Raw genomic sequence first — 19,909 nt, 5'->3', positions numbered from 1 at the left:
TTTATAAGGCAAGTCACGACCCATCTTTCCAACCCCGCTGTTTCTCGCCGAGAGCCTTCTCTTATTTGGCACCACCGACCCAAGAGGGAGCCGAGGGCGCTCCATCAAAACAGCCCTTTCGAAATCGCATATCCTAATATGTCCAGTCTCTTGGTTTATTAGTATATTAGGCGACCGTAGATCCTTGTGTGCGACCCCACAAGTGTGCAAGCCACGGATTGCGTGGATTAATTGTCGGCTTAGATCGCCATCGTCGCCTGTAGTGCGCACCGAGTCCAAGCTATCGCCACCCCAAGACAGAAACATCATGTATTGAACTCGGACGCGGAAGTCGTAGTAGTAAGTGCGTGATATTGTACGTAGGTCGATTGCCCCGATTCGGATTCGGATTTCCATCCTTTTCCTCACTCTCCTCTCGCTAGCCATTGCAATTCTCAACTCGGCCCACGCACGTTTCGCAGTCATTTTACGAGACCGAGCTCGGTCCGACTATCCCAACACTACGGCTGCTATCCTAGATAATAAGTTTCTGTCCTTGCAAAGCAACATTCTCATTGATACAATCATTACGGCACTCGCCATGGCTGCGTTTGCTATTTGCGGCGCCGTGATAGTGACTCGCCCGAGGTGGCTGCACGACCACGAAAGCATCTTACCTACGTACGCGACCTCTCAGCTAGTCCTAGCCTTCGTCATGATCGGGACCGGGGGCTACCTTGCCGATCAAGTCCAGGGATTCCAGCCATCCTTCAAAAGGTTCAGTGCTAACGATGCCGTCCCGTATTACTCCATGATGTACTATGGAGGCGTCGCTCAGGCGGGTTACGGGTCGGTTCTGATCCTCTTTGCTATCACTGTGGCTGTCTTCTGCTTTGTATCAGCACATTGCGAGAAGAAGCAAGAACGGGTGGAAGAAGCAGCAAGAGAGGCAGCAGAGACCGATAACCGCGGGAGAGAATCATCCCGGGTTTAAGTTATGCTAAATAAAGGACTGAATATTGCGGTGTTAGGATAGCGAGAAAACAGGGCCGCACGAGGATACCCGTGTCCACGGCTTCCTCTTCTTGCCCCTCCTTCTCGGCGTCGGTAATTGAATATCTGGGGGCAGAGTTGCTGATCTATCGCCCAATATTATGAAAGGTAGTGAACAGCAGCAGATTACAAGCCATCTAGGGGGGTGATGGTCTAGTTCAGACGCCTGCAGAACCACATTAGTAACCACCTAATTCTTGAGAAGCAATTGGAACGGAGAAACATATTCCGTCAGCACGTTGGAAGAACAAAGCCAACTGAGTTGAGACATACATAGCCCCATTCTTGCAGCAGCCATTCTTTTTGATGAACCGTCGTGTATACCCCACATGTGTAGGTTCCTACATCAAGCCTTGGAGCAGTGGTTGCGGCAGCGTACTGACGCGCTATTTAGACACTTAACTCACCCATCGGGATTAGGATAAAACCAGCTACGCAAGACCGGAATGGGGACTAGCGAAATCTATTAGAGACCTAAGGGAGGGAGAGAAAGCGAAGGAAGATATCGTGGGCTGATATGAACTAGATAGCTCTTCGTGCGCACTGAAAATTTGTAGCGCAGTGTGTTCACACAGCTTTCCGCCGTGCCTCGTCGTCTATGGCTACTGTCTAGTTCTCGTTCACATTTACTATGGGTGGTCGTTCTACTGTATCCGCCGCTCAGTCAATGGCCCATAGACTCGATGATCTTAACAGTGTATCGTGACAGTCCCGTCCAATGGCTGCGAAGACAACCCGTGAAATGTCAACTATGGAGCCGTGGAAGCTCACGAAAGCCTTCATTGGCTTCGACGGCCCTCGGCCAGCGCAAAACGTCCCGAAGCTTTTCCAAAGTAGCTACGGGGATCTTCCCGTCTGAGAATGTATGTGCTAAGAACTCTTGTCTTGCTCTGTCCTTGCAGAACGCGAATTCGTGTGCTTCTTGGCCTTGATAGCAATGGCCAAACGATCGAAAGCCATCCAGCTGTCCTTTGGCGCCTGCACCGTGTGTGTCCATTCCAAGGCCCACCAACCAGGGCAGATGTGTTCCACCTTAGCCTGTCCGTCACGGCCACGACCACGGCCATGTGGCTGTGGTGACGCGGGCCGTTGCCCTTCCATGTGCTTCTGAGCTTTAGACATGCTCCCAGAGTGGTTTTCGGTTGGCATGATTCCCTGCGCGGTGAAACAAAAAGCTAGTAGCAACTGATTTCGATGGGGATGAACTGGTGAAAGGAGCACTGTACTCGAACAAGGATGAGCGCTTGGGCCGCCCCATGGCCCATAGTTACGGCGACCTACAGCTGCCGAGAAGAGGCCGAGACTGCCAAGGGGTTTGAGCGTCCTGACACATTCTTGAAGCTCCGCGATGAGGCGGATCCAGAAGTGCGATTCAACCTCTTGGAAGAGCTGCGAATGGGGCTGGTAGAGATGTTGGCCAAGCTCCTCCTCGACTTGACGAAGCGCCTCTCTAGGCGCATTCGTGAAGCGGAAGATCGCAACTGCGAAAGAATCCCTCATCAGCTTCCTTTCGTTAGCAGTCCCGGCACTAGCTGGGGCTGTCGACAGGAGGTCCGTGAGGGCGATGTAGAGGTTATATTTGCTCCTTTCCGTGTCTTGCGCCTCTAAGATATCTTGGCGTAACATATGGTTTGATGAGCGGCAAGGCGACCTTATCGTCTCGGGTGCCGCCACGGAGAGTGAACCCAATGAACTCGTAATGGAGCCGAAACCAGGATCTTGCCCGTGGCTCCTGGCGTAGGTGGAGCCAGGAGTGGCTGGACTCGATGTGATCCATCCGCTCGTGTGTCGGGTTCCAGTACGCAAGCGTGCTGAAGACGTCGCAGTACGCCGGTCTTGTGAACCTTGCCTTTCTGCCTCCTGGCGTGGGCCATGACAGAGGCCTAGCTACCTAAGACGGTTCGGGCAACTTGCTGGACCCTCTTGGGGCATCTTTCTGAGAGTGTCCATTGAGCTACAATAGCGTCTCGCGGAACGGTCAGTATAGCAAGCTGCTTGGTTTGCGGGTACTGTATGAAATGTTGGTGACAATGACGAGCTCGAGTTGAGCGGAAATGACCTCGTCAGGGTACTTGCTGATCCGGTTCCAGAACCCATGTTGGCAAGATGGATTTCGGGCTCAGCTTCTTTTCGGCGTGTCTTGACGAGGAGAAGTTCTTGCGCGGTCTGGGGAGGTTGTAATTACAGTAGGCCTAGTGGCGCGGGGTGGTGCTTATGTTGCCCACTATTGCGCTAGTGCGCCATTGCGACTCTTCCGACTCTGCACTCCAACAGTAGGGCCAACATGCCTGCAGGCTATGAAGCCAGGGCCGGAAACAGCGCGCGAGGATCTTCGAGCTCTCAACGGATGCAGTGAAAGGAGAATACGCTGCTGGATGGTTCAGGCTCCGAGGCGACCGATCTCTACCAGAACGGTACAAGCGGAGCGGTAGGAACATCAGGCTCTGTCCTGCGCACCAGAACACGGGCTGCATCACAAGCTGTCCGTCCGGCGTCCATTCCGTCTCAGGATAGCACTGCCCACTAAAAATAGGCCATAATCGTCCACACAGCGTCACTGGCTCGTCCACGAGTACAGGTAACACCATGTACTTTCAACAAAGGACCCAGTGACTTATTCAGCAGCTAATTGCATCCCACCCACCTTTCTTTCCCTCTTCGCTTTTCACGCATCGGCCTGAGCCTAGTCGGCATCTCTCGTATCCGTCGATACGTCGTGATCCAAAGTTTAGGGAGTCAACTTCAGCCGACCCCTAAGCCTCACCCAATTCTTACGATAACATATAATGGCCACAATGCAGGCCCGTGTTGCAGAGCTATCGAGACGCCAGATAGCGCAGTTCTTTTCCGACAACGCCCCTACAACGCAGGAACAATGCGACCAAGCCGCCGAACAGATTCTAGGCCGGCGTGCCCGCCCCGCACCTGTGCAAGGCTCAACTAGCTATACAGTCGTTCCCGATAACAACGTTGGGGAATACGTCGTCCAGTATCGCGCTAGTGATTCTTCCCTAGATCTCGACTTTCTCCGATGCATTGAACAAACCTACGGGCGCTTCGTACCACGCCACTCGAATTCTGGCAGACTGGACAAGCTCCACATCTATACGATGGGCAATGTAGGCGGGGTCTCCGTATATCTTGCCTTGGACCAGTTACACGGAAATCACTGCTACCTCCTAAGACAAACCCTACAAGACTTTGCCAGGTCCGTCGATACCAAACCCACGTCCCCTCCCGCCTATGACACCGAAGAAACCGCACAGCTGACTTTGCCGATGTAGCTTCTTCGCCTCGGCGTGGCACAACACGCCGGCATCGACACCGACCCCAAGCCGCAAAATGCTATATTCCGACTACTCATCGCGACTCTCGCAGCTCTCCCAGGGGCTTCCCGACCGATTTCGCCCAACGCTAGAGCGCCTTATCTCCAATCTCCCGGGGCTCTTCGCCGACGACTGGCCGCTAGTGCCCAACCACACTGACCTCCTAGAGAACAACATCCACGTGCACCAGGAGACAGGTCGCATCACGGGCATCTGCGATTGGAAAGATACGACCATTAGTCCGTTTGGGATGTCGCTTGGAGGCCTCGAGACCCTACTCGGAATCCGCACGAGGGAGGAAGGCTGGCGCTATCATGCCAACCAGGGAGAGCTTCGTGACCTGTTCTGGAAGGCATTTTATTCCGCCATGGGACCAGTTTCTCGGGAGGACATGGAACGTATTGAAGAAGCAAGATTGGTTGGCATTTTCCTGGATAATGGGTTTGTGTATGTGAATGCTGAGGACCAGGTTCCCGTTAGTGAGGGTAGCTTCAATTTGAAGTATCTTGAGGCAGTTACTCTGAGGCTCTGGGCTTCAACCGGGCACTGATGTCAATTGCATAACCTTAATCTTTCAATCTGATCACCCAGTAGCTGGGCTCACACATCCCGATACGTGCCGCGATATGCTGAAAGTCACATCATACGCGCGGTGACGAAAAAGGAGTTGTGTTCGAAACTGGCCCGTCTCATTGCACCAAGTAATACATGGTGGGCACCAATGCACTCAGCCGCAAGCAGCAGGCACGAGGCTGTGGTGAGGTTGTTAGTGGAGAGCGATACCGCTCTCGAGGCGAATGATAAGGATCAGGCACAAAGCTGCTATTGCTACTGGTGGTTGCATGTGCCTGTGAGGGATGTTACTCCCAGCAGCAGCTACTCGTAGTAATTACTGTTGGCTCTCGCCGCTACGAGGAGCCGCTAGGTATTGCTAGCGTGATTACCTCAGATATAAATCAGAACGGGACGGGCGCCACCCCTTCAATAGAGCTTAATTGACGAGACTTTGGAGCAATGGAGTGCTGAGGGCTGGAAGCGGAGAACCTCCCATCTTTTGATCACATTCCCCAATTCCCGCGCTGGCGCATCTCATGGCTTGATTGGAGATCGACTTTTAGCTTGATGAGTCGGGGAATAACTCACAGGGCAACGCCATCAAATGGCCCCAGATAACATGAGGTTTTTGTTCCGGGCTTTCCCGGGGTTCACCCTGCATAGATGCTTGAAGGGGAATCCTGGATGAGCTGGGTGATCTAGGGCGATCTAGACGAGCTAGGTTGTCCACGGCAGGAAATTTATTAATAGACTGATCGGGAGATAAGCTGCCTATACAAGTTAAGGCAGTTTGAACTGCAATAACGGCTAAAGTAGATGGAACAACCTAGTAACAAGTGAAGGAACGAACGTGAATGATCCAACATGTACCACATATCTCAACTCTCTGAAGTCACGCCTTCTCTGTCTGTACCTCTGTGCCGATACCCACTTCACCTCTAAAGCATGGGCGCTACTGACGTATGTAATCAGGCCCTGATGAATTCAAGTTCAGTGAGTGCCTGGCGCAACAAATCGGGGGTGACAGCTGCGCTACTGGTATAGATGACCTTGTGAGTGTCCTTCTTGGGCCCCACGACAACCTTTTCGTAATGCTCACCGGCCGGTGGATCAGGGTCGCTTGGGATAGTGCCTCGAGCCACATGGCGGAGGTTCCAACCCGTCGGGGTCAAGGTTGCGATGCCCCGACTGGCCTTGGCCCGGGCGGAGATAGGCAAGACGATGGTTACGGCCTCTGTCTTCCCCCACTGGATCTCTATCTCAGCAGTGGGTTCGAATCCCTTTTCATCCCGTTTAGCAAAGTCTTTAACCTCGAGAACCACCTTGTTGGTGATATCGTTCTCGGCAAGATATGTGGCAATGTCGCTGAGGAACTGAGGAGGAATCTTTATTCCGGCAGTAGGCGAAAGGCCCTCGGCGAACTCGAAGGCAACGAAGCCATTCTGGGTGAGCTTGAAGGCCGTGGCGTGTATGTTGTCGAGGTCGACATTCTCGATCGCAGTGGCCTTGGTCCACGTGGACTCCTCAATGCCCAGCTCTCTCTCAAGGCGAACTGTGCCGAGGGGGATCTTGTCATGGCGATGGGCAGAGTGGACGCCGAAGTACTGGCCCATAGAGTAGCGGCCAATGATTTCAAGTAGGGCCTTCACATGTCCTTTGTACTGGAGCATGGACTGGTCGTCAATATAGGGAAGTTCATTGTACCTGCGATTGGAGCCAACAAGTCAGTGCACACTGGTTCTAAAGATTGATGGCATCATTGGACTCACGTGAGGCAGGAGATGTCTAGATCACCCCGGCCAAGAGACTGCCCAAGGACCGAGATGGCCAGAGGATCGATCGACGCAACGGCTGCAGCAGCCATCGTTGACTGGGGCTTATTGGTGATAGCAGGTGAGTTGAGCAAAGGCTGTAGGTTTCAAGATGGCAAGCAAGACTTTGAAATTAGTTGAGTAGTTATACAAGCGAGTTTATCATTCGTCAAAATCGGCAGCATTGCCAGTTTATATATTAATAACATGCTTCCTCTGGAAGAGCAGTCCACATATCGGCGTCTGCTGCACGTCTTTAATTTGTAGTTTCTGAAGGTAACCGTTGACCGAGCTCCAGCAACCTTTGAATCGTAGTTAACTTTATCCATCCAATGAATCAATTTCTACGTCCTAGGAGTGCCACACCATATGCAAGTGTGCCATCCCTTGAATGCACCTTTTCAATGGCTTGCAGTTTGACTCATATGTATGGCTTTCCCAAGAAGTCTGTAGATGGTGTCGTCTGTGTCGTCTGCTAGGTCGAACATGCGCCAATGTCTGGCCAATTTTCGCAGGCCGTTCTACAAAAACACACTTGGGTGGAGGGAGGCCTGTGCTGCCCCTCGTCCTGGGCTCACTAAGTCTAAAACAGCAGTACGTTATGCATCTTGCATCTTCCTACACATTCCGTGTTCCGTGTACTTTAAAAATGGGTAAGAGATGGTTATGGACTGTATTCGCTCGAATTCTATTGATGAAAGAAAGCACTTGCAACCCCATCCTTCTACGGGGTGACGAATACTATTTCCACTCTATGCCAATGCATCCGAAAAAAAAGCCAACATGATATCTTCCCGATCACAAACGCGTGATTATGCTCGAGCAGGGACGCTCACAGAACCGTGATTCAATTTGTACTAACGGTCGGCGCTAGTTACATGCAGGCTCTATTATGACCATAATGTTTACCTTGACCGGGCATCCAGATGTGTCCATCACCGAATACAATCACAAATATGTGACTACCCTAGCTCCTATGCAGCCTTGCTACGATTAACATGCATATTAATGTGAACAAAGACCAGGCAGGCGTCTAGTAGATTCTACCTCATTTCAAACCAGTGAAGAGGATCCTTCCAATACTGTATATGCATAAGTGGGTCGTAATCATATCCGTTATAGGGAGTTAGAATCCTTTATATGTCCAAAGCGAACCAATTGCATCTAATCAGACACGACACCATTCTGCCTCATCCGGCTTAGGAATAACCGCAATTGAAGAGTGGGAGCTTTTCCTTATGCATGCCCAAAGTTGTCACCCCAAAGAACGAATTCCATCCCACAATCAACTGAATCGAAGGGTCGTTATTGTGTCAGAATGCCTCTACACATTGACATGACTGATTCTCTCTTGGTTAATGCTATATGTCTTGTTGAAGATGTCGTAAAGCGTACCAAGTTGCTACCCAACTAAGGGTCATCTAAACCTTGCCCTTGCCCTTGCAGTCCGTGCATATGCCACCATCGATCGTGCCTTCGCCCTTGCATCGTTCGCAGACCGCCATTGCCCTTCGGATTTCCTGAAGATTATACTGAATGGTGACGATAAAATCGAATAGAGGTGAGTGTTCTTTGTGGTGTTAGTGTTGGTTGTGAAATTCGGGAACTATCTCAGCTTTAAATAGCAACTCTTGAACGTATTGGGCAGCAAGGCAAACTATGGAGTGGACCCCGCTAAGGGCTACCCAAGATTAGCCTTAAGTTTACAAGCAGATGGACAAAGCATTCCAGCTTATTCCAGATTGTTCCGGCTTGACAATCCATCCACCTGAAGATTTCATCAATGGCAGATGAATACAAGCAGCATCGTCAATGTCAAACTTGTTTTGCCTTCTTTGCATCGAATGAACAGTTGCTCGACCATGTCGAGTGTTACCGGGTTAGTACCATGATATTATCCAAGATTTTGTCTCACAATCGGTGAAATAGTCACGAGAACGGCTCCTGCTTGCCGAATTAGAGCACTGCCGAATGCATATTGCCCAATCTACCAATCTTCTCACGAGGGAAGGCGAAACGGACGGGCTTTGTGACAAGCGTGATCTGCTTCCTTCCATTCAGCCAACCCTGCTTCACTGTCCATTCAAGGGATGCAATAGGAAAGAGGCCTTTACAACACGAAGCAATCTTGTCCGACATTTTCAGGCTCGTATGTAGCTCCATCCGAACTACTACCTTGCTAAGGACAGGCTGCAGATGTTCAATGTCACGAAACTTGCCCGCATTGCTATGAAGTCTTTAAGCAAGTGCATCGTTATATAAGGCATGACTGCACAGGTAGCCAAAACCATCCAAAGAGCATTCTCACAGAGCGAAGGATCGCGGAGCTTAATGGATTGGTCAGTAGGGAGTTGAATCGATTGCAAGGAAGTGATGTTGGTAGTAAACGACTTCGAGACCTCCCCGATGCGAATCCAGGCCCGGCCCAAAAGAGAACCAGAATAAGTGAAAGTCCTCCTGAGGAAAATGAAATCGGCAACTCCATACTATCAGATCAAGACCAGGATAGGTGTGCTGATATAGTTGGTATTACTCTGGGTAGGACTCAGCAAGCATTTCACGAAATGGCTTCAGTCACTGGCGCAACCTATAATCCCATGGCTTCTCATACTGAGACATCTGTGGACGGCGAATGGTCTTTCACGGACATTGGTACGATGGCATCTACAGACGGTGATGAATGGGCAGTTTCGCAAACACTTGCGAACATGGCTACAAATGACAACGGGATTTGGGCATTCTCTGATATGAGTTCAGACGTCCCCGCCATCTGGAACATTGCTCCAACAGCTGCGAACATGGACGCAAATGGCGAATGGGCTTTCTCTTAGCTCTGTACGGTTCTTTCTAGTCCAGTAATATTATAAATTACGACTAACGTACGCTATGCCACGATACAGACTTTATGAATAGGTCACGAATAAGCTCTCCATGTATTCCCTTGGGGCCATGGTACAATACATGATGAGAAACAGCCTTGCTGCTTGCTGTATCCCAATCAAGCCAAGGGTAGTCTAGCCCCTTAACCACGCCACCTCTAAGATATCGGCATTGACTGATACAAAGAATGTACACAGTACAGCAATGAGTGCAGGTCGAAAGCCTAATGTGAGCTAGTTGCTGGACAGTGCGCACGGGGTGTGGAACCTAACCAAAAGTGGATTCGATCACATTTTCGTGATTTTCTCCACCGATCATGCAACCGTGGGTGCTGCGGGCTTCTTTCTGAGGGTAGCAAACTCCCACATCACCTCGTCCACCTCTTTTCCATCACTAACCCGCGTTTTTATGGCTTCAACAACATTTTCTGTAGAGGATGCTACTACAACCCTCAAAGAAGATGGATTTCTTTGCATACAAGATCCTTCAATAGGTCACCTGATCGCACAGATGGACCTGAATGAGTCGCAGTTTTCGCCCTCTTCGGAAGCTGGTATGGAATTCTACCGCCTCCACATACTTGGGGATACCGTAGGGCGCGCCGATTTGAGCTTTTTCTGACATTATTCTAACGGCCTTAGCGTATTGTCTCTATTCTTGAGCACACCTATAAATGGTGTGCACTGGGGAACTACCGGAGGATCCAAGAAGATCAAGGCCACATCTTCCAACTCAGGCGCGGCGGCACACACGCCGACGTACTCGTCGTCCAGTTATGGAACGCAAAATCCCATCCCACATACTTCCGCGGTTCACACAAGGCTTCCCCAGCAATATTGAACAGTGTTCGTGCGGCAAATCGCATGTTTGAAGTTGCACTTGCTCGGCTGGAACGTGCTGGCTGTGAGCCTCAATCGATTCCATTTGAAGATGGTGGACTGTGAGTGATGAGAGCGTTGCCGGCGTGGTTCGTACTAATGTATTCTACAGGGTTATTATGGACGCACGTGTTGCTTTCGAAATGAGAAACGGATCCCCAGTTACATTTTCCTTTGCCACTGCAGACCAACTGAAAAGCTGGCCCAAGCTGGTACCTCCGACATCACACAACACACCGCAGAGGGTGACTGAACTTCAGAAAGAAAAGATCGGGGCATACTATGTATCTCAATCGCTAGAGAACAGAGATGAATAAAGTGTATGGGTTTCGCTGCTACACAATTTGAGTTCGAACGGCTAGGAGTGACATAGGCACAGCGTAGTAGATTAAGAGAAAGCATCGCTTATCGCTTCGCTCAATGTTTACCTATGTGTGCAAATCACTATGGCTAGAGACAATTGCTAGAATCGCAGGCATAGGTTAGGATGTCATCATCAGGTGGCGTGGTGGTTCCGTCATTCCTATTGAGCAGATATTCAGGTCCCAACGAGCGAGGCTCATCGTTACCCCACGCTCTTATGCAGACCAGGGTGCTCACAAAAGAGTGATTGAATTTAAAACTACGGACAGTAGTACATGATGCAGTAGTCGGTCCGCGTCTATGCAACCTGCTAGGTAGTTTGATAATGACTGGTCGTAGATACAAGCAGGTACGCTAGACTAGGTTAGATTCCTTTTCATAAGAAATCCTTCATCAAGTTTTAATAGATATCAATACTGAGTATAACTACTTGATGTGTCTACATACGAACATGTTGGGAAGTAGCAGCCATGCATCTGGAATGTACTGGAAGAAGTAATGTAAGACATTATATTATGTATACGGTGATTCAACTTGAACTTTCTTATCTTGTTTTCCTGCTGATTCTACATGCTTCAGGATGAAAGGAGCCACTTACCTAGTAACAAGTAAAAGACCTGATAGTTACGGGACTGCTAAGCTGGGTAGTCTCTTATGGTTGACAACTATGGGCTGGATACGTAGAGCTTCTACATGATGTATCAAGACGGGCATCTGTGTAAATGGACATAGAGTATATTTATAGATGAGCTAAATTGGAAGATCGTAGTAAAATTTGTAGTATACGATAAAATGAAAACTTCAAGCAGACATTCCCAACCTTTTCCCCAGAGTCTTGATCACTCACGAGCTTTGCGGAAGATATATTTTGTATAGCCAGGAAACCCGCCAGCTTCCAAAAGTGTATATTTACACTAAGTGTCTGAGACCATAAAGATACTACGGTACCTCTCTCGGCTGTACTGGTACATGATAAGAACAAGAACCCCAAAACTGCCCTGACTGATCTGGAAAGACTTGCATGCAAGCCACCGGTTCGTCTTCCGGACGGGGGTTGTAACCTAGTATATCAATGACGGCGATGTAACACTGCTTGAACCGGGAAGAGGTTCGTAATCGGGACTGCCATGAATATCACACTCTCAGTATTGGCCATATACGCTTCTCTTGAAGTATAAGAATACTAAGGCTCCCTAAGACGAGGCATATGTCTTGCTCCTTAACCAGCCTGACGATACCTCTTCAATACACTTCACTTCTTTATTCTACATCGAAAATAAATCTCACAACAATTCACTTGCCTAGACTACATTCGCGATACCATGGCTTCCATCAACCAGACACGCCCCCAGCAATTCTACATGAGTTCACTGCCAAAGGCCTCTATCTTGGACTTCTTCTTCCCGGGATTCACTGGCATCTCTGTCACTATCGAGCAGTTGCTGGCTGGTAGGCGAAGTAGTCATGCTAGCTTGCTGTGCTTTTTCTTGGCTGCTTTATATTTTGGCAAACGGGCAGCCTTCACCATATGGGGATGGGTGGAAGAACATTTAAGTATGTACCCCCTCTATACCTACCCGACCTATCAGCGAGTCTTGCTAACGACGCTAGCTTCTACTGTACAAATCTCTAACTCAAGCGAGGTTAGAGACATGGTGGTACCTTGGCTTGCTTCACAGCAGTTCGCGTGCACCGCTCGATCATCACTCGTGAAGATCCGACGAGGTTTGGAAACCGAAGAGGCAAAGAAGAAGTCTCTGAGTTATTCTCCTTACAGAGGAACCTTTCCATTCTTCTATCAAGGTTATATGCTCTGGCTAAGCTCAATGGAAAAGGATGTAGGATTTCATTCTCAAGAGGTAATCACAATCTCCTGCCTCAGCAGGTCGCCCGCTATTGTGAAAAGGCTTTTGGAGGATTGTCGAGAAGCGTACCTCAAAGCCAACGAGGGCAAGACATCGATTTTCGAGGACAATGACGGCCATTGGAGACGCAAAGAAGCGAAACGCATCAGAAAAATCTCAACAATCATCATGGACGAGGAGACAAAGGCAAGTTTGATGAAAGATGCCGAAAACTTTGTGCAATCCCAAAGGTGGTATTCCAGCCGCGGCATCCCGTACCGAAGAGGATACCTTCTGTACGGGCGTCCTGGGGGTGGGAAGTCCAGTTTGAGCTTAGCCCTGGCCGGACGCTTTGGCCTCGAGATCTACATTCTCAACCTCTCAAACGTCAGTGCTAGCAATCTGCGCTCCTTGATTGCGGACCTACCTCCTCGCTGCGTTCTACTCTTAGAAGACGTCGATGCTGTGAACATGACGCTGTCCCGACAAGCCGACTCAGACACACAAAAGTGGGAGGATGGCAACTCTACAAACAGCCCTAGAGCCAAGGCCAAGGCTGGGTTGTCTCTTTCAGACCTGCTCAATGCTCTTGACGGGGTTTCGGCACAGGAGGGTCGAATATTGGTCATGACTTCAAACCACCCCGAATACCTCGATGAAGCACTCATCCGGCCTGGTCGCGTTGACCTGAAGATCGAACTTCCCCTTGCGGACAGCACCGTAGCAAAGGAACTTTTCTGCATGGTGTTCAAGCAAGCCGAAAACGACATTTGCGATCCAGAAAGGCCCGTGCTAGATAGCGAGACTGTTGAAGGGCTTGCAAAGCAGTTCTCTTCCAGGGTGCCGGCAAACACAGTCTCTCCGGCAGCAATACAATCATTTTTGGTGCAGCATAAAGACAACCCTCGCTTCGCTATCAAGGAGGTGGATAAATGGGTAACCGCTGCTACGAAGGGAAAAAACAAAGACCTCCCTACTTTCCCGGGCCCATGCACGACCACTAAAACAGATGATAGAGCTACTCCAGCGTCCGAGCAATGGGACGAGGGGCAGAGCCTATCAGGCTCGCTAACGCCTTCTTCGTCCATGGCTTCAACACCATCCGTGGCGAGAAACGGGCTTGCACCTGCACCTTTCAAGGCTTGCAATATGGCAGACGCCTACGAAACGTCCCACGATTATCCGACCAAGACGTTGTGGGAAGATCACGCGCCTATGGCACAAATCTCCTCTTCCCCTGGCGAAGTTTCACCTGGTGTCCTGCAGGGACGTGTGATTGCACTTGATCGATTGGAATCGTTGATTCATGAAGTTCTTTCAGGACTTTCTCTTGAACTCGAACCAAAGTCTCTTTATTCTTACTTTGATGGTCCAAGCAAGGATCCAAGCACATTTTCCTGGGTCGAGATGCAGCTGATGACTGCCATCCGAAAGCTCGCAGAGGATGGTCACCCTGTCCAAATGCAAGGCTCACTGAGTGCGAATCCGCAAAACTGGATCTTTCCCATCTGTGTACAGTGCAAAAAGGGGCAGAGTCAACACGAGTTGGCTACTTCTGCCTCTTCCACAGGGTCTTTTACACCATCTACGCACCATCCAGACGAGCTTGCGGCGAACAATAGTAACGCCATATACGCTGCCCTGCGTTGTTATTCCATTTCGGCAAGGAGGTCTGATCAAAACCTGCTCACAGTCAATCAGGTGACATCACTGGTCCAGAACATTCTTGAACAGAATTCTGGTGTACTTGCTCAACGACCGGTATTCGACTGCTTGGGCGATCCGGACATGGACGCAGCATCTTGGCTCGTCAAGAGGCTTACGAAGTCACTTGAGGAGCTTGCAACTGCAAAGTGGGTGCCAAACACGCCGCCGCCATCTGAGTTAGGAGAAGAGTGCACAGCGGCAGGTGATGAGGCAGCGGAAATAGAAGGATTATTGTGGTAATGCCTGGAGATAGGCGAGCACGCATCGGCAGCGGCATCCCAAACACGATCAGCGAGATGGAGACGCAGAACAACGATGTAATGAATGTTTTTCTATTTAATCGTGTCGTGGTGTTTAACCGTCTATTCTACAAGAGTGTATGTGGTGAGCCCGAAGTGGCCATGTCTGACACTGCAACCCTCTTCTTGTTTTGCTCCAGACGCCCGCCTATTGACTGGAAACTATAGTTGACATAGCTGAAAGCCAACCTGTCTCATGGGACTGTTGGGAATGACAGTCCCGCCGTCCTCGTCAGGGATGATGTCGTAGATAGAGAGACTCTGCCGCGCCAACAGGAGCTGCTACAATATATTCGAGGTCGGTTTCATACTCGGCATCGGCATCGATATCCACATCGACACCGGCGTTCGCGTCGTCACTGGCGGCTGGCTGGGCCTCGAAATCGACGGCTTCAGAATGGCGGCGCGATCATGTCGCTCGCCGTGGCTCGGTCTCGCATGGTAGGCGACTGATTGGCGAAACTGCGGCTGTCAGCAACGGAGTTGCATACACTCGACGGAACGGTAGCTGAGAGATAGGGACAGACAATCCTGTTCAAGTCCGGCACACACTGCCCGCGCGGGACGTGCATCGCCGTGCCCACCGCTCGTGTGTCGGGTTCTAGTACGCAAGCGCGCTGAAGACGTTGCAGTAGCGGCCGAGGTCCCGCGTCTTGTTTCGTGTGGGCCATGGCAGAGTTCTAGCTATCCAAAACGGTTCGGCAGCTTGCTGGGCCTCTTAGAGCATATTTCTGCGTGTTCATGGTGCTACGATAGCGTCTTGCGGAACGGTAGATATAGCAAGTGTTGGCTTGCGGGTGGGAAATGTGAATGATATGAGCTCGAATTGGGTAAACCTTGCCAGGAGTGCTGCTGATCTGGCTCCAGGACACATGTCGGCGAAAAGGATTCCAGGCCCAGCTTCTCTTCGGTGTTTTGAAGGGGATAAGTTCTCGCGCAAAGGAAGATTGGGCAGTTGATCCGACTAACGCGGGGTCGCGAAGCGGCTCCATGCTAATGATAATGATGGTGTGTTTTAGGGGACCTGGCCCACTAATTGCGCTAATGCGCCATTGCTACTCTTCCGACGCTGTACTCCGACGGTAGGGCCAACAGGTCGGTAAGCAACTGTGGAAGCCAGGACCGAAAACAGCGCGCGAGAATATTCGAGCTCGGGACGGATGCAGCAAAAAGACAATACGCTGCGGGATGATTCGAACTCCGAGGTGACGCAGGAATGGTACAAGCGGACGGGCGGGAACATCAGGCTCTAGTCTTGCGCTCCAGAACAGGAATGGGCTGCAGTACAAGCTGTCTTACGTCCATTCCCTCAGCGCTACTTGCGCGACGGTTCCGATTCTGCATTACAGTAAGGACCAACTGAACGCCGGACCGGAAACAGCCCGTGAGCCTTCGAGCTGATGCAGCGATGCAGCAGAAAGGGAGTACAGTATGCCACTGGATGGTTCTAGTCCCATTCGAAGTTGGCGCACTTCGAAAAGGGTACAGTACAAGGGAGACTACGACTACCCCGGATCCTACCTTCCCTCCACTCAGCATCCGCCATATGCGGGTTTCCACCTAGACCAAGGCATACTCGGATCGAGTCCACTGGCATGAGTTCTAGTACATATAGTGGGGAGGGGGAGTAGATAGTGAGTGACAAGATCAACCGAGAGTTTCAAAATGGGCGATGGGGGCTACGCGATCGTTGCAAACCCGGTCCATCGATGTTGTAGGGAAGCAAACATGCTAAAATTAGTCGAGATCTGATTAGCTTGCTAGATTGTTAACACCACTCGTCGTGATAGATTCATAACGACCTAATAATTAGGAATCAAGGACGAGCCGAGAGTCTTCGCCGTCAATCTGCCCGCATCACTACATCATGTTTTGTCCACGCCAAACCTTCCATTTAGTGATGTCCAATGATAAAGAGAGAATGTCGGCGTCCCTGACCTGGCTAAGCTTATCGCAGTTCTTGGAATTGGAATGGTTACACGGCGGCGAACTTAGGAGCGTCTCCCCGCCCAAGTTGCATAATTACGACGCAAGCCTCGCATCGCATTGCGTTGCGGTAGCTTCCAAAAGAATAAGGCGGGAGGCGCACGGTATGATTTCAGCTTGCGGAAAACCACCGTTGACTAACCTGTCGTGTCATCCTCGAAATTTTACGTAGGGCCTTGCGGCCTTAGGAAGTTAAGAGGGACATACGCCAATTGAGGCAGACATATTATGTTAGAATAGCATATCTCTTGTTCGGGTCCAGACAGTCACAGGCAAATTTGATGAATTTCGCAATATAATAAGTCGTTCTCGCAGCACAAATAATTTCACAGATACACGGTAGCTTTCCAACACATGCTGCGAGTCCTGACAGTAGCTTAGTACTCTTATTGGGATGTCTAACCTCCCGCAACGGCACTCTAGTGCCCGTAGCGGGGCATAGTAGTAACCCCGCTTCTGGTGCACAAAACGACGGCCTTAGTGAACAGCGCCGATCTTTTCACTATGGTCCTACTTTGAGCATGGGGCTTCTGCGTGCTCCATTTACCCCGGCCATTGCTCGCTAGTGAGACTTGTCGCGACCCATACAATAGCCCTGCCGTAAGACCAGTCCCTCCACACCCCAATGGGTCGGTCAGAGCAAAGCCGGCCCGAGTAGTCCAGTTAACTCTAATGCGACTTCCATTCTCTTGCCTCCAACATTGTGACGAAATAACAACAATGACAGCCCGGACGATGAACAATCGAGTACGGGGCGGCGACGCTCGAAGTCGCTTCGTTGGTTTTCTACTCTTACCGTACCATACCCCGCAGCAGCGACGATTGACCGTCACCGGATGCAGGCATGATGACCGTGATGGCCGCTGATTGGGTTCCGACTAGGTGGACCGCAATTTCGCGTCCAGCAGAATGCCACCATTGTGCGTGGCAGCATTCCAGCTTACCCTTGGCGCAATGACCATGCCGCCTCTGCTGTTGGTTGGTTACCTACGGTCGGGAGAGAACAGAACTCGGCACGAGTCATGCGAAGACAACCGGAATGCCGCAAAGGTTGTGTGTCCTATGTGCTTGCTTACCGATGCGGCCTAATAATTCACCCGCAGTACTACGGTATGACGCTCCTGGCTTACACAGCTAGGCGAGCGTAAACCCAGCATCAGCGCCCCCGGGTTTCCTTCGGCAGTCGACCTCGGAGCACTCGGTAACTCGACAAGTGAGGACACAGGTACACCGTACACAAGATGCCGTAAAGATAGGGCACGAACTCGGCCAACAAACAGGCTAGGTCCGTCCATTTGAATGTGCATGATATCTATCCTGAACCCAATCCCTAAATCACCAGCACACAGCCGTCTCTAGCAAAGCTAAATGGTAACACCGTGTTAACCTAGTCCTTGTAGTATACTTTATTGTTACACCTCGTCTGAGTCGTCGTGTGCGCCGCCCGGTGCGATAACTTCGAGGATCATCATCTTCATTTGCGATAGGTAGCCCATGAACCTGCGTGTCTGCTGTTGGACTCTAGATGCCGGTCAGACTTCCGTTCCCCTAGGCTTACAGTTCCTGGTATGTTTTCTTGCTGCCAGAAGACGAACGTCAGACCCGTTCACAATACCACCATGTCCAGAAAACTTACAAGTGTTCTATCCTAGTTAGCTGTCAGTCGTTGTCGCTGCTACTTAAAGCCGTGAGTCTAGGTTCACTTACTCTCCAGTATGGCTCCTGAGCTCTGACAGGATCTTATCTAACTTTTGGTTCAATATGTCGAGTTTGTATTCTAGCTCCTTCAGCTGGCCCGCCGTTCTGGACCAATGTTAATGCCCATGATTGGCTCAAAACGGGGTATGAAGAGCTCACGCTGGCGGAGAACTCGATTTGAGTAGGCCTTGGTTTGGGTGGAAACCCGCATGTGGTGGAACATGAGTTGGAGGGAAGGTGTGATCTGGCGTAGTGGTATGTACCGCGGCTCCCCAAAGTGGCAGTAGCTCACGCTGATCCGACATTTCGTACTGAGAAGAAAACATGTCGCTCGCTCGAGGGGAATCGCTAGATGGGTGTGACACAATCGCGATGAGCATTGATTCCTAGGTTTGCGTGGATTTGGTCGTACACAGCGGTTCGTTGACCACTTATGTGGGCTTCTAGACATATAAATACAGCCACAGTAGGTGCATGGAAGAGGGCTGCCTTGTATACTACATATGTTGCATGATCTCCTGCGAGCACTCTGAGCGAGCCCAAGCGCACCGCAGAGCAACTGATAGACTACATACCACCTCTGCGCCTGTTCCTCAAATCGAGCAAACCCATGCTCCAAGGACGTGATTGTGCTGCCGATTCGGCATGCCGAGCATGCTTGAACTCATTCCAGTGACATAGATTTCGGTAGCCGTGCTGCGTGATGACTGTTGACTAATGGCCAATTGGAAGGTGACGACCCGAACGTTTGGGTCAAGGAATCAGTTATACGAGGCGCCAAGCGACCTGACCAGCCTACCGATACCAATAGGAGCAGAGAAACGCTTAATCTTCAAGCAGGATTGCCCTCTGCAGGATATCTACAACGTAGGCGACTTTCGGCGCAAGAGTGAACCGTCTAACCAGCGCGCTTGATGTAGCATCTAAGCCTGCGCGAGGCGAAATGAGCACCACATGGACATAATGCCGCGGCCATGCTCTGCCCCATCATAGCTCGTTCTGTATCGTTGCTTTCCCCAACTACTTCTTGCGGTCCAATCAACCGGGTAGGCGTTGGATTGGCCTACACCTGTTGCACGGCGTCTTCCCCGACCACCTTGCCAGCTGTTGGCCTTCCCTGCCGCATGGAATTATGTTCACCTGATCGGATCCTCGTACCCAATGTGGGAGCATTTAATGTGGGATCGTTCATGCGCATTCCTAAGGGTTCCAATAAACGCCGAGGATGCGGAGAACTTCCCCGCTCATAGTCCAGGTATGTGACTGGCACGTCCTGGTGACGCATGCAAAGGCGAACCCAGCGTCCAAGGGGCAAGCAAGCAACAAGCTCTAGCCTTGGAACACCAGTGCAAAGTGAATGCATGCCAAGAAGACTGCACCTCTCGATCTCCCAGAGGCGCCGAATCACGGGCAAAGACACAGGTAAGTGGGCAAAATATCCAATTGAATTTCTGCCACGCGCCTACGTCTCGAAAAGTCCCAACGCACCGCGTCTCGTCATCACACCTAGAGCAAATCTGCCGGACCCTG

General features: G+C 50.7%; 7 protein-coding genes across 7 annotated transcripts; 5 read left to right on the top strand and 2 right to left on the bottom strand.

Annotated features, from left to right (window-relative positions):
* Positions 1 to 580: 580 nt before the first annotated feature.
* PG998_014662 (uncharacterized protein) lies at positions 581 to 973 on the top strand (the record flags this gene model as incomplete). Its single annotated transcript, XM_066881478.1, has 1 exon — positions 581 to 973. One exon carries the CDS (start codon positions 581 to 583, stop codon positions 971 to 973), a length of 393 nt encoding a protein of 130 aa, XP_066723609.1.
* Positions 974 to 1,902: 929 nt separating this feature from the next.
* Positions 1,903 to 2,181, bottom strand: PG998_014661 (uncharacterized protein; the record flags this gene model as incomplete). The annotated part of the gene is made up of 1 exon (XM_066881477.1): positions 1,903 to 2,181. One exon carries the CDS (start codon positions 2,179 to 2,181, stop codon positions 1,903 to 1,905), a length of 279 nt encoding a protein of 92 aa, XP_066723608.1.
* Positions 2,182 to 3,827: 1,646 nt separating this feature from the next.
* On the top strand, positions 3,828 to 4,908 carry PG998_014660 (Protein kinase-like protein; the record flags this gene model as incomplete). The annotated part of the gene is made up of 2 exons (XM_066881476.1): positions 3,828 to 4,240; positions 4,317 to 4,908. The coding sequence occupies 2 exons, from the start codon at positions 3,828 to 3,830 to the stop codon at positions 4,906 to 4,908; spliced, it is 1,005 nt and encodes a 334-aa protein (XP_066723607.1).
* Positions 4,909 to 5,881: 973 nt separating this feature from the next.
* PG998_014659 (uncharacterized protein) lies at positions 5,882 to 6,777 on the bottom strand (the record flags this gene model as incomplete). Its single annotated transcript, XM_066881475.1, has 2 exons — positions 5,882 to 6,617; positions 6,683 to 6,777. 2 exons carry the CDS (start codon positions 6,775 to 6,777, stop codon positions 5,882 to 5,884), a joined length of 831 nt encoding a protein of 276 aa, XP_066723606.1.
* A 2,511-nt stretch (positions 6,778 to 9,288) lies between these two features.
* PG998_014658 (uncharacterized protein) lies at positions 9,289 to 9,555 on the top strand (the record flags this gene model as incomplete). Its single annotated transcript, XM_066881474.1, has 1 exon — positions 9,289 to 9,555. One exon carries the CDS (start codon positions 9,289 to 9,291, stop codon positions 9,553 to 9,555), a length of 267 nt encoding a protein of 88 aa, XP_066723605.1.
* Positions 9,556 to 10,114: 559 nt separating this feature from the next.
* Positions 10,115 to 10,799, top strand: PG998_014657 (uncharacterized protein; the record flags this gene model as incomplete). Its single annotated transcript, XM_066881473.1, has 3 exons — positions 10,115 to 10,195; positions 10,246 to 10,544; positions 10,595 to 10,799. The coding sequence occupies 3 exons, from the start codon at positions 10,115 to 10,117 to the stop codon at positions 10,797 to 10,799; spliced, it is 585 nt and encodes a 194-aa protein (XP_066723604.1).
* A 1,368-nt stretch (positions 10,800 to 12,167) lies between these two features.
* On the top strand, positions 12,168 to 14,636 carry PG998_014656 (mitochondrial chaperone bcs1; the record flags this gene model as incomplete). Its single annotated transcript, XM_066881472.1, has 2 exons — positions 12,168 to 12,399; positions 12,457 to 14,636. 2 exons carry the CDS (start codon positions 12,168 to 12,170, stop codon positions 14,634 to 14,636), a joined length of 2,412 nt encoding a protein of 803 aa, XP_066723603.1.
* Between the last annotated feature and the right edge of the window lie 5,273 nt (positions 14,637 to 19,909).

This window comes from Apiospora kogelbergensis (assembly GCF_038363985.1).
Source record: "Apiospora kogelbergensis strain CBS 113332 chromosome Unknown utg000012l_segment0_segment0, whole genome shotgun sequence".
Classification (NCBI taxonomy): domain Eukaryota; kingdom Fungi; phylum Ascomycota; class Sordariomycetes; order Amphisphaeriales; family Apiosporaceae; genus Apiospora; species Apiospora kogelbergensis.
The sequence above is the reverse complement of the archived record's forward strand: the minus strand, read 5'-3'. Positions and strand labels throughout refer to the sequence as shown.